We start from the raw sequence: 13,324 nt of genomic DNA, 5'->3' as shown, positions 1-13,324 counted from the left end.
CCCCCACTCTTTTTCTTACTGTCTAGTTAAGAAAATACTTAAATTACTGAAAAATTTTACTTCAAAAAACTTATAATTAATCATTGTGATTGGTGCTACAATAATATCATAGTAAATAACTTTCTTAATTACCTTTTGATTTTGCGTATTTCAGTATAACTAATAATTGATTATTTGTTTCTCAAAAAAAGGAATCAATTATCTATGCTTCACATGAAATTTGATTTAACAAATAGAGAGAAGTGTATTTTATCAATGTCAATTATAGTTTACAACTTATAAAAGATAAATAATATTAGAGAAAACTAAAAATAAAAATAAAAATAAAAATTAAGAATTTAATAGAATAGGAAAAAATATAGAAGCATATTATTGTTACATTTCAAAAGTTATAAAAAAAAAAAAATACCTCAGTTTTTTTGTTGTAACAAATTTATTTTCTACATACCAAATTATGTGTAAATATTCAAGCATGGAAAGTGTAGGGATGAAAGGCCTAGATAAAGGTATTGGGCCTTGGGCTGTGCCCAAGGATGTCAAATTGCTCGAGGATAGATATATACTAGCGAAGACATACAGATTAATGGGCTATGGAAGAAGTCTGTTCACAGGGAGCAGGTGACGTTGTCCGATGAGAAATACCTCCTCGACTAAGCAGAGTAGAGGTCAAATGTTTGATCATCCATCAAGAACAGGGCAACAAGCAATCATTCTTGGAAGGATAAACACCAAAGAGGGATGAGACAAAAGAAAGTTGGTAAATATCTGAGAAGAAAGCTACTACCATCACATTGAGTACTCTGCATCTAACCCCTTGACCGCATTAATGTGGAAGTGATACCTAAACAGTAACTTTTAGGTTTAACTTTTAGGTTTACAGCTACCCCCAAAGATTTTATGAAGGTGCTAATGGGACAAGTATTAAAGAGATTAACAATCTGACCTACACGTGGAGGGCTGAGATGAAAGAAAGGAAGGAAATATAAAAGAGAAGAACCCCCATTATGAAGGGATCATAAAAAATTCTAGGAAGAAATCACTGTATACTCAAGAATTATAATATTGTATAAGTTTAAGAGAAATATATAAGAACATATCATCCTTGGACTTGACTGAGAAGAACCTTTCTTGTTCAGAACTGTTTATTTTATTCTTTCCAGTAATAACTAACCTACTGTGATCATTGTCTACCTAACTCATTGGAAGTTCATTTTCAAGCCCACTTTTTAACAAATTCATTGTTTTGGGCTCTTTTGGCCATTGACCATCCATTTGGGCTTTGGGAGCAAATCATGTCCTTACAAAAAGTATTACCTAAGAAACTCCATATATTATTTCTTGTGAAACTTATTATTTTAAGTTCATAAAGGTTAGGTCTTTTTGTAATTGTAGTCTGCTTAAATAATGTATTATAAACCCGGTTTAAAATACTAATATTACCATTTTCGTGTATGTTCAAATAAGTATTACTGTTTATTAAAAAAAAAAAAGTTCATAAATGTTCATAATATAGTTTAATAATTATAATTGGAATATTTTATGAGTTTATGTTAACCAAAACTGTAAGGTAGGAATTTGTTCCCCCCACATCTGATTGTGTCCTACCGCGGTGCCTGGCGCGGTGCAGTTTTGTCCTCGTCCCCGAGTGCAGGCACGAGCAAGCAAGCGCCTAGCTTGGACTTGTACTCGTCGAGTCCCACATCGGTTAGAGAGAGCGCCCCACTACCCTTTATAATGCTTCAGGAGCTTGGGTAGTGGGGCGCTCTCTCTAACCGATGTGGGACTCGACGAGTACAAGTCCAAGCTAGGCGCTTGCTTGCTCGTGCCTGCACTCGGAGACGAGGACAAAACTGCACCGCGCCAGGCACCGCAGTAGGACACAATCAGATGTGGGGGGAACAAATTCCTACCTTACAAAAACTATAGAAATTTATGTAAATGCACTTTGTAGTTATCTAACGACTAAAAATCTTTCCATTCATAAATGGAATTTCGACCTTCAAAAAATAATTTTAAAAAAAAATTATTCATTTGAAATAAATTCTTAATTGATAGACACAATATTATAAATATCTTGTGTGTGACTTGAAAAGTTTGTCTTTTTTTTGCTGAAACTTCAAAAGTTTGACGTGCTTGTTGGAGGACATGTATCCTAGTCCCTAGACAGACTCTAGCTATCCACATTTTCTATATTCACGACATTTGTTTTCGAATTTTCTAGTCCAATAAAGGTGGCAATTAGTGGTTTTCAACAATTCAAGCTTTTCACGATTTCACAACAATCGAATCGACCTGTATCAGATCACCTCTCCACGGGTCTCACCCTTATACCAAAGTCACGTATCTCTCATGAATTAGCTCGAGTGTTTGACGTCTTGCAGCTTTTTATTAATTCGACGTAAAAATTTTCAAAATTTACAAAAAAAAAATTATACATAAACGGTGAATTTTTTTCCTTTTCTTTTTAATTTTTGGGATGATCCATAAAATAATGGCAAGGAAATCATAGTTTATTATGAGATAAATTGATAAATCATGATTGGTGTAATCTCACTTTCATATAGATCAACTATTAACATGTATTTTATTATGAATCTGTGATACATATATACTTTCTAAGTAATTAATAAAAACGTTATGAAAAAAATTATTATTGAATTTATAGGACTCAACAGTCAATACATTTGAGGCAATGATTCTCGAGAGCCAAAAAAAAAAAAAAATGATAGTGAAGTGAATGCACCTTTACTTTGAAGGAGAAAATATAAAAGCCACACAATTAATCAAAGCACTAGACTCGTAAGTATATTATTAATTAGGTGAATCACTTTTATATATATATATATATATATTTGCGGCTGCTCTTGCTGATATAAGAAAGAGAAATTAAAAATAAAATTATAATCTATATTTGGTTGTATTATTGTATATGAATAATTTTAGGATCACAAATTATTTTACAATTTTTTTGCCACAATTCTAACATGGCAGATTATGAGTGATTAACTATTATTTACAAATAAACTCACAAATTTTTTTTATTAATCACACTTTGCCACATCACAATTGTGATAAAAAATTATGTGATTCTAAACTTTTTCTAATATATTTGCATCGGCTCAAAAGCTCAACCGAAAGATGGAAATGAATGATGGAACCAAGTTGCTTGACAGGTACGACATCATTGAATGAATATTCCATAATTTGGCGCCTATATATACATCCAAAAAAAAAAAAAAAAAAAATTAAAGCCTCACCTTCTTTGTTGTATGCTTAATGCTTGTTATCTTTGACCTAAACATAATTAAAAAAAGGAAAGCGTCACGTTCATGACGTTCCAATGAGACGGCTGGCACGACCTCTTTCTTGGTTCTTTCCCTATAACGAAAGTATACCAATCACTCATCAAAGGAAGAAATTGAACTTTATGAAGCCTAACTTCTATTTTTCAACTGATGCCATTTTTCTCAAAATTATAAATATCTTTTCAATTGGTCAATAAAGGAGGAAATTAAAGTTTAAATCCATATGAAACCCGACTTTTATTTTAAAATGATGCAATTTTTTTTTTTTCAAAATAATAAATATACTTCAAGTGGACAATAAATGAGGAAATGTTTACATTCATAATGTAGCTTACTTTTATCTCCAATTTTGGGTAATTTATACCATGCAGAATTCGACATTGCAATATGGAGTTATTACTAGTGTACTATCTTGAACAATTTTTCTTCAATATAGATGTTCATGGCAAAAAGAAAAACCTACCCGCAGCTTTTATAGACGCATAATATATTGATTGTCCACACGTAAAATATTTCATATTAATTCGAATTTTAACTAAGTCTAACCTTGGAAACTTGTACACTTCATACATGTTACGCAAAAATTATTATTCTAATCGATCAGCAAATTATATTAAACATTGTGAGACAAACGTCATTGCTTGACTTTAGAGTGAACTTGGAACTTTTACTTCTATATATAACCTCTACCGCTATCATTATTTTATTTTATTTTAAACTAAAAAACTATTATTTGTTAAAACTTAAAAAAAAAAAAATGGAAATGAGAAAATCAAATAGGACAACCTTACCCTATTTCTGATTTCTAAAATTTTAAACATTCAATCTCTTCCTCTCAATGGAAAAATTATTACTATAAAGGAAAATAAATATAACTTGTTTCTAATCAAAAACAAATGTGAGACAAAACATGGTTTTAAGTAAATAAACTAACTTTTTTTCCCCCAAATAAGCCAGCTTATTTACTTAAATCGCTTTTGTCACACATTTAAGCAAATAAGCTATAAATAAATAAGCTTAACAAATGCTAAACTTTTACAATAGTATTTTGGTGGGAGGAACACAAGACTTTAAAAAAAAAAAAAAAAAAAAAAAAAAAAAAAAAAAAAAAAAGAAGCATAAAACTCCTTACACTTAACCTCGAAAACTTTTTAGTGTAATATAATTGTCCATATGATAATATTTTATATCAACTCATAATTTATTTTCATGAATGTTTAAAGTTTTACAAATAAAATAATACCACAGAGTTTAAGTATTGCACTCAAAAATTTAGAGAGTCCCATATTTAGATACATCACATAAGCTTTTATGTACTTTTATTGAAATTTTATTTAATTTTTAGGAAAAAGAAGTGGATTTATAATACAGAAAATTAAATTTTTTACTTTTAAAAACTAATTATTTAAAGAGAAATTCATGCAATGAGTATAAATAATTCTTCTCTCTCTTTCTCTATAATATATATTGTAGGTGAAGAATTTGTTCCTCCCCACATCTGATTGTATCCTACCGCGGTGCCTGGCGCGGTGCGGTTTTTGTCCTCGTCCCCGAGTGCAGGCACGAGCAAGCAAGCGCTTAGCTTGGACTTGTACTCGTCGAGTCCCACATCGGTTGGAGAGAGCGCCCCACTACCCTTTATAACGCTTCAGGAGCTTGGGTAGTGTACCACTACTCACGCGTGAGTAGTGGTACACTACCCAAGCTCCTGAAGCGTTATAAAGGGTAGTGGGGCGCTCTCTCCAACCGATGTGGGACTCGACGAGTACAAGTCCAAGCTAAGCGCTTGCTTGCTCGTGCCTGCACTCGGGACGAGGACAAAAACCGCACCGCGCCAGGCACCGCGGTAGGATACAATCAGATGTGGGGAGGAACAAATTCTTCACCTACAAAAAGCGCTTTTTGGGGTTAGGATGAGCCTTAGCTTGCCTCGCTTTTTGGGGTTAGGATGAGCCTTAGCTTGCCTCCGCCCCATCTAATTGTTGTCCTCCGCGGTGCCTGGCGCGGTGCGGTTTTTGCCCCTCGTCCCCGAGTGCAGGCAAGCAAGGAGGGTTTCATAGTCTCAGCCCCAAGCCTGGAATCCCACATCGGTTAGAGAGAGCGCCCCACTACCCTTTATAACGCTTCAGGAGCTTGGGTAGTGTACCACTACTCACGCGTGAGTAGTGGTACACTACCCAAGCTCCTGAAGCGTTATAAAGGGTAGTGGGGCGCTCTCTCCAACCGATGTGGGACTCGACGAGTACAAGTCCAAGCTAAGCGCTTGCTTGCTCGTGCCTGCACTCGGGGACGAGGACAAAACCGCACCGCGCCAGGCACCGCGGTAGGATACAATCAGATGTGGGGAGGAACAAATTCTTCACCTACATATATATATATATATAGTTAGAATAGAAGATCTTGTTGCTATTGTTTATATATAAACAAAAAATAATAATATTAAGATCTTTTATTTGACGACGAGAGACTTTACTATGAGTTGATTGTCTTCTAATTTTTTTTCTTTTTCCTTTGACATTAATCTAGGTTTCACCTTTATTTAATCCTTACATTTAATTATAGTTATCAAACCATTAACCTTTTCATGCGCACTCGGCCCAACTTTCTAAAGTGTTCTTTTGTTCTTTTCTTTCACCTATTGCCCCAACTTTCTAAAGTCACTACAAAAAATGTAATTTGGAGCTGTGTTTTTCAAAAACGCAACTTTAGGGTACTATTTAAGCTGCGTTTTACAAAAACACAGCTCTAGTACTGGACTTATAGCTGCATTTACTAAACACGGCTATAGACCAGGTCTGAAGCCACGGTTTTTTTTTTTTTTTTTTTTTTCAATATATCACAGAGCTACGTTTAATAAACGTAGCTTAAACTGATATAGAGCTACGTTTGATAAAACGCAGCTTCAACATGTCTGGAGCTACGTTTAATAAACGTAGCTTAGACACTTATAGAGCTGCGTTTGATTAAACGCAGCTTAAACATGTTTGGAGCTGCGTTTAATAAACGCAGCTTAAACATTTTTAGAGCTGCGTTTGGTTAAACGTAGCTCCAGATATGTTCAAGCTATATTTTATCAAACGCAGCTCTAGGTTCACTATAAATTAGAAAAAACCCTAAATTGAAAAACACAATTGAACCCATTTCAACCTAGCTCATTCTTAGCTCACTCTCAAGCTAGAAAATTTCAACCATGCCTTTTTACACTTGCTAAATGTTGCTGATAGTTCCCAATGCAATTTACATTATTTATTTAATTTTTTTAAAGGAAGGATAATGATAGCAATGTGGTTAATTAGAACATCTGAACATGGTATACTTGACATGGAGTATTGTTCACATTTTATTGTTGAAACTTGAAAGAATTGAAATTTGATGACTAGTGAGCTTGAATATGAAGGGACCTTACTGGAAGGTAGCTTTCCATCTAAGAAATTATAACATTTGTTGTTATATTTATAAAACAACAGTGAATATGGATTATGTAAATGTATGTGTATATATAAAATTGAAGAGAGTGGAATCTATGATACTGTATGGAATTTAGAAAGATTTAAACTTTTAAAACTGCAGCTAGTGAACTATGTCTCACTCTTAATCTTGTTTTAAGATGCCATGCTTTTAAATGGATACAAGCAAAAAGACTATGTTAACAAGCTCATATATGATAATGGCTCCAAAAATTTAAGGGATGTTGACCTTGTTAATAGATTGATTGAGCAAAATACTTGGTTCTTTGTTTAGAGTCTGTTTGTTTTAGCTTAAAACATTAGCTTATTTCCGGTGTTCTCATTGTCACATGTAATTGGCTGTACCATGATGCTTGCTAGAAACTGGCTGATGAAGTACCATGATGTTTGCTGGCAATTTTTTGTGATGTAAAAAATCCTTGAGGGATATGCATTTTGTGATGTAAAAATTTGTTGTTGGGAACTTGTTTGCAATTATTTGTTTAAGTAATTAATCTTTTGGCAATGAACTTGTTTTGTTTGTTGGCAATTGGTTGGGAATTGTTAAGCGTTGGCAATTTGTTTTGTCGGGGTATCTAGCTACGTTTTTAAAAACGCAGCTCTATAGTTGCATTTTTTTCACACCCATAGCCTCGTAACCTATAGCTGCATTTTGTAGAAAACGCGACTGTAGGTCCAGTTTGGGCTGCATTTAAAATGCGGCTATAAGTTGGACCTATATAGCCGCATTTACTACAAAACTCGGCTATAGGTCTTACATATGTAGGTGTGTAAAAAAGCAGCTATAGGGGGTCAAAAACGCAACTATAGGGTGATCTGTAGCCGCGTTTTTAGAAACGCAGCTTTAAGTCCCACAGGGGCTATAGTCGCATAAGATAGGCCGCGCTTGAAAACGTGGCTGTTGTCAACAATTTCAACCCATGGCGTCTGGTCCTAATGATAGTTCTTTATCATCAAACTAAGACGCCAATCAGTTTTTTATGCAGGCGAAGATTGAACCCTAGATCTCTTATCTAACCATAAAAAACTTTACCAGTTGAGCTAACTGAAACTCACAACTTCGTTTGAGTTGTTTGAGTAAAAAAAGTATATAACTATATATTTACGTGTATTCCAATTTTAAGAGTTTTGAATTTTTAAAGTTATTAATTTACCTATATAGCCTTAGTTTTATTATTCAGAGGCCTTTTAAAAATTAAAAAAAAAAATATATATATATATATATAGTAAGAAACATTATATTTTAGTTTGAATAGGGAATATTTATATTTTAAGTATAAGATTTATCTTGTTATTCTTTTAGTATGAAAAGTGCATTCTATTTTTATGGAATTTGAATTACAATTTTTTTAACATTAATTTGTTTTTTTTTATAAAGATTTTTTTTATTGTTGAATTATTTTCAATTACATATAAAAAATATTTTTAGGATTGAAAATAAACTAATATAAATATAAAACCAAAAAAAAAAAAAAAATTAAACAAATTAACCCCTGCACCTTGTAATGCTGCAGAGAAAACAAAAAAAAAAACTCACCAAGTCAACGACGATGACCTGAGGCTACAGCGGTGACGACGAGTTGAATCGGCAGCTAGATGTGACGGTGTGGGTTAGGTGGGAATCGGAATCGGTCAGAGAAGGAACGGCGACGAGAGGAGCTACGGCGATGTGAGGAGACAACGGTGGCGACGAGAGGAGCTACGGCGATGTGAGGAGGCAACGGCGACGAGAAACGGCGACGTGAGGAGGCAACGGCAACGAGGGTTTTATCGTCGGCGACGAGAGGAGCTACGGCGACGAAGGCTTTTATTACGGCGACGAGGGCTTTTATTGGCGACGACGTGAGGAGGCAACGGCGACGAGAGGAGCTACGGCGACGAAGGCTTTTATTGGCGACGACGGCCTCCCTTTTTTGACGGTGAATGCGTCACCGATGAGTGGATCTCTCTTTTTCGACGGTGAATGCGTCGCCGATGAGAGGGTCTCTCTTTGGGTCTTTCTTTTTCGACGGTGATGCATCGCTGGAGTGGGTCTCTCTTTGGCTCTCTCTTTTTTGACGGTGAGTGTTTTTTTGCTGAATGGGTGAATGGGCGCTGCTTTTGCTTGGGAATATTTATAGTGGGAAGTAGCGACGAAACCATTTCGTCGCTATTGCCCACTTCTAGTGACGAATTTCTATTTCGTCGCAAAGTGGTCTTTAGCGACGAACTATTTTCGTCGCTATTTCCCACTTTTAGTGACGAATTTCTGTTTCGTCACAGAAGTATCCAGAATTTGTTACACTTTTAGTGACGAATTTTATTTTCGTCACTAAAGAAACCATATTTTGTTAAGATTTTTAGCGACGAAATTCAAATTTCGTCACTGTAGCATACTTTTAGTGACGAATTGTGATTTCGTTACTAAAAACATATAAGTGCAAAACTATTAGTATTTTTAGTGACGAATATTTTTCGTCGCTAATTCTTCCTTATAGCGACGAAAGGATTTTCGTCACTAATACTATCCACACCAATACCTACAGTGACGAAATATTTCGTCACTAAAAATTTTCACTTTTAGTGACGAAATATTTCGTCGCTATAAATTAATTAAATTTGCGCCAAAATTTCCCTTCATGGCGCCTATTTTTCAAATCACAATAGCAACGAAATTTATTTTTCGTCGCTAAAAGTTATAATTTTTTTAACTTTTAGTGACGAAATTCATATTTCGTCACTAAAGCTATATTTTTAGTGACGAAAAATATTTCCTCACTAATTTTCGTCACTAAAAGTACATTTTGTTGTAGTGACACTGTTCATGTTCTTCTCTAAATGTTCTTGCTTTAATTGCTATCCCCTTGATATTTTTTCTAGATCCCCTTTATCTGGAAGTTCCCTTCCCTTATATACTCCTCAATTTTTTGCATCTTGGCCCCTCATCTCCACCTACCTAGGCTCTCACCATAACACCTGTCCCCTCAAACTTCTGCTGAAGGTGGTAGAAGGAGTTACTTAGCTGTGAATTCCATTATTCAGGTCACTTTCTCATCAATACAGCTGATAAAGCTATTACCAACCATTTAATGCGGAGGCAGTAGACTCATTCCCACTGGAAACTTCCCCTATCTTCCATGATTCTCTCTCTACACCCTATCCTTTTCATCTTGACCTCCCAGAAGTCTTTTGTCTCTTCTCCTCCTCTCTTCGAGCAGATCCCCTCTTTGGACTTAGGATACCTCAATAGTAACAACCACAGCTTAACGTTCCCTTCCTCGGTCCTCGAGCCCCCACAATTTCTCTCTAAGAATGTTGTAATAGTTATTTCTTAATAGGTATAATATTTCTAAAATTGATATATTTCAAAATAAAAAACTTTCCATATATGCACATAACAATTATGAAAAAAAAAGTCACAAAAAATAAATAATCTCTCTCTCTCTCTCTTAGATTTTTTTTTTTTTAAAAAAAGGAGAGATAATTGTATTAGTAAGATATTTTCTAAAATATATTTTTAGTTTTGTTTTAATGTTATAGTTTACAACCAAACTTATGAAATTTATAGTTTGACATTGAGGAGAATTCTTGTCTTCCATGTTAAGGACAAACATTTTCTTTCATGCCAAGTAAACCTAAACCAAAACTTATTAGAAATTCGAAACAATATTTAACAATAAGTTAAATTAAATTTCCAACATGCTACTGTAAAAGTGAAACATGGTTAATTAAAACTATCATTGCAATTTTCATCATCACTTTCTTTTAACTTCAAAATCATATGAATATTTCCTATTACGTGCTATGAACTATTCCGTCGCACACATTAGTCATTAAGGGATGAACAAACAATAGAAAAAAAGGGAAAAAAAATAAAAACTCTTCAAATGTCATAAAAAACCAACCTTATACTCCATGCAAGCCTTCCACTTGCTCCGATTCAAAACGGATTTTTTTTTTTTTTGGTTATTATTATATAGTGTACTGTTTTAGTGGCAGCATCAAAAGAAGTTATTCTTGTTCAAAGTTTTTTTAATAGATTATCATCTATTGTCAATGTTGTTGGTGCTTCATGCAAGCGTACTGAGCAACTAAAAAAAGCTTATGCTGATCAAATTGCATATTTTGTTGAAATTGGTGAGCTTGAAACTGGAAGAGGACTTAATCAGATTAGCACATTACAACGGGTTAGAGATACTCGTTGGGGTTCTCACTTGAGATCGATTTCTAGCTTGGTAAATATATTTAGTCCAACATGTGAAATTTTACTTAAGATCATCAAGGAAGGAAATACTACTTCCCAACGAGAAGCAGCATACTCATGTTATCATGCTATGATTTCTTTTGAATTTGTGTTCATTTTGCATCTCATGAAAGAAATTATGAAGATCACTGATGCACTTTGTCAAGCTTTGCAGTGTCAGTCTCAAGACATTTTAAATGCGATGAATTTTGTTTCATCCACTAAAGCACTTATTCAAAAATTCAGAGATGAAGAGTGGGATAATTTACTTACCACTGTGAAATCATTTTGTGAGGCATGTGACATAGATGTCCCAGATATGAATGCTCGTTATGTTGAGAGAGGAGGTCTAGCTCGTTTTCAAGAAGATGACTTCACAATTGAGCATCATTATCGGGTAGATATTTTTTATGCCGCAATAGATTCTATATTACAAGAATTAAATCATCGGTTTAGTATGCATGCGGTGGAATTGCTTAATCTTAGTTCAGCTCTTGATCCTAAAGAGGCACGTGAGTCCTTTAGAAGTATAGACATTTTGTTGTTAGTAAACAAGTTTTATCCGAAAGACTTCACAAATCAAGAAATGACACTTTTAAAGGCAGAAGTTGATCATTATGAGCACAATGTAGTTCGGCATCCGAACTTCAAGAAGCTATCAAGTATTTCTGAGTTGTGCCAATGGTTGGTAAAAACCCGAAAATCATTATTTTACCCATATATTTATAGATTGATTACACTTGTGCTTACTCTTCCAGTTTCTACTGCAACTACAGAGCGAGCATTTTCAGCCATGAATATTATCAAGAATAGGCTTCGCAACAAGATGGAAGATGATTTTCTAATGGACTCTATGATTTTGTACATTGAGAAGGAGATTGCTGCAAAATTTGGTACAGAATCAATCATAGACGACTTTCGAGACTTAAAAGAGCGTCGAGTTCCATTTTGATAAATGTGTTGAAATGTTTAAAAAACACTTATTTTGTATGTTATACTTTGTCGACATTTTTATAATATCAAATGTTTAAGAAACACTTATTTTATATGTACTATTTTGTTGAATATGAAATAGGTGTTAGTTTTTATTTTCATAAAAAAAAAAAAAAATTTGTTTTAAGCTTTGCCCCCCCAAGTTCAAATCTTGGTTCCGTACCTGCCCTGTACCTTGTGAACCAAGGCTTTGGTTTCATTCACCCAATCTCTATCAGCATCACTTAGTTGTACAATGGTTCCTGGTTTCAGTTGAGAATCCAGAAGTTGATTGGGTTTCTCATCTATTTTTCTCTCGGATTCCAAAACCTCTTCTACATCTTTTATGATAGCTTCCAAGAGCTTGATATTCTTTCTAAGACGCCGGTAGCGATTCTCCACCCATCGAAGAAATAAATAACTAAGAAAAATGATAACAATGTACCCACACCCGATGATTAAGAGGAATATGAACAAATCAAGAACATAGGCATTATAAATTATGGATATTACAGGCGAAGTTTCCATGGGTGCTCTGTTCTTGTTTTTTTCTTGGTATACCAAACAAAGCTTACACACTTCCTTTAATGAAAAGAAAAGCCCCATTAATGACTTGGATTAATAGAATTCGTGAACCATAAACAATCCCAAAACTGGGAGGGAAGGCAGATATGGTTTGAGGACTTACCAAGCTTCCTAGATTCTTAATAGAATACGTGAACCACGACCAATCCCAAAACTAGGAGGCAAGGCAAATTTGGCTTGAGGAACAACCACCTTTCGCGGGTGTCACTACGTGTCTATTTGAGAACAGCTTATTTAACTGAAACTGAAAATTTTTTGCTGAAAATACTATAGATAAATATAAAAAGTAGCTAAAATAGTACAGTGAGATCTATAAATAATACCAAAAATATAGTACCAAAAAGTACAATAAGACTTATGAAAAGTAGAAAAAAATAAGCTAAATAGAAGAAAAAAAAAAAAATCTGACATTTTAAGCTATGCCAAATGCGCACACACACACACTATATATATATATATAGATATAGATATATTTGGGCAATTATTAGTTTACATGAACTTCATAATATAAAGTGAACATTGTAGACAAAATGATTATTTCAGTATGGCCAATATTTGCCACATTGGGAGGAAGTGTACATTCATTTTGCTTACAGTGTACACTTTGCACTGTAGTGTTCATCATGTAAACTAATAATTTTCATATATATATATATATATATATTTCTTGGACTATCAAAATTATTTACAGAAAATTTCACATATGACAATAATTTCCTTCAAAATGGGATCTGCAATTACATTTTACCTTTCCATATTTTCATGTCCATTGT

General features: G+C 34.1%; 1 protein-coding gene across 1 annotated transcript; it reads left to right on the top strand.

Moving 5' to 3' along the window:
- The first annotated feature begins 11,133 nt into the window (after positions 1–11,133).
- On the top strand, positions 11,134–11,946 carry LOC136064681 (uncharacterized). Its single transcript, XM_065766717.1, has one exon. The coding sequence runs from the start codon at positions 11,134–11,136 to the stop codon at positions 11,944–11,946; it is 813 nt and encodes a 270-aa protein (XP_065622789.1).
- The last annotated feature ends 1,378 nt before the right edge of the window (positions 11,947–13,324 follow it).

Source organism: Quercus suber, unplaced genomic scaffold, assembly GCF_002906115.3.
Source record: "Quercus suber isolate HL8 unplaced genomic scaffold, Cork oak 2.0 scaffold_734, whole genome shotgun sequence".
NCBI classification, from domain to species: Eukaryota; Viridiplantae; Streptophyta; class Magnoliopsida; order Fagales; family Fagaceae; genus Quercus; species Quercus suber.
This window is presented reverse-complemented; position numbering and strand designations above follow the sequence as displayed.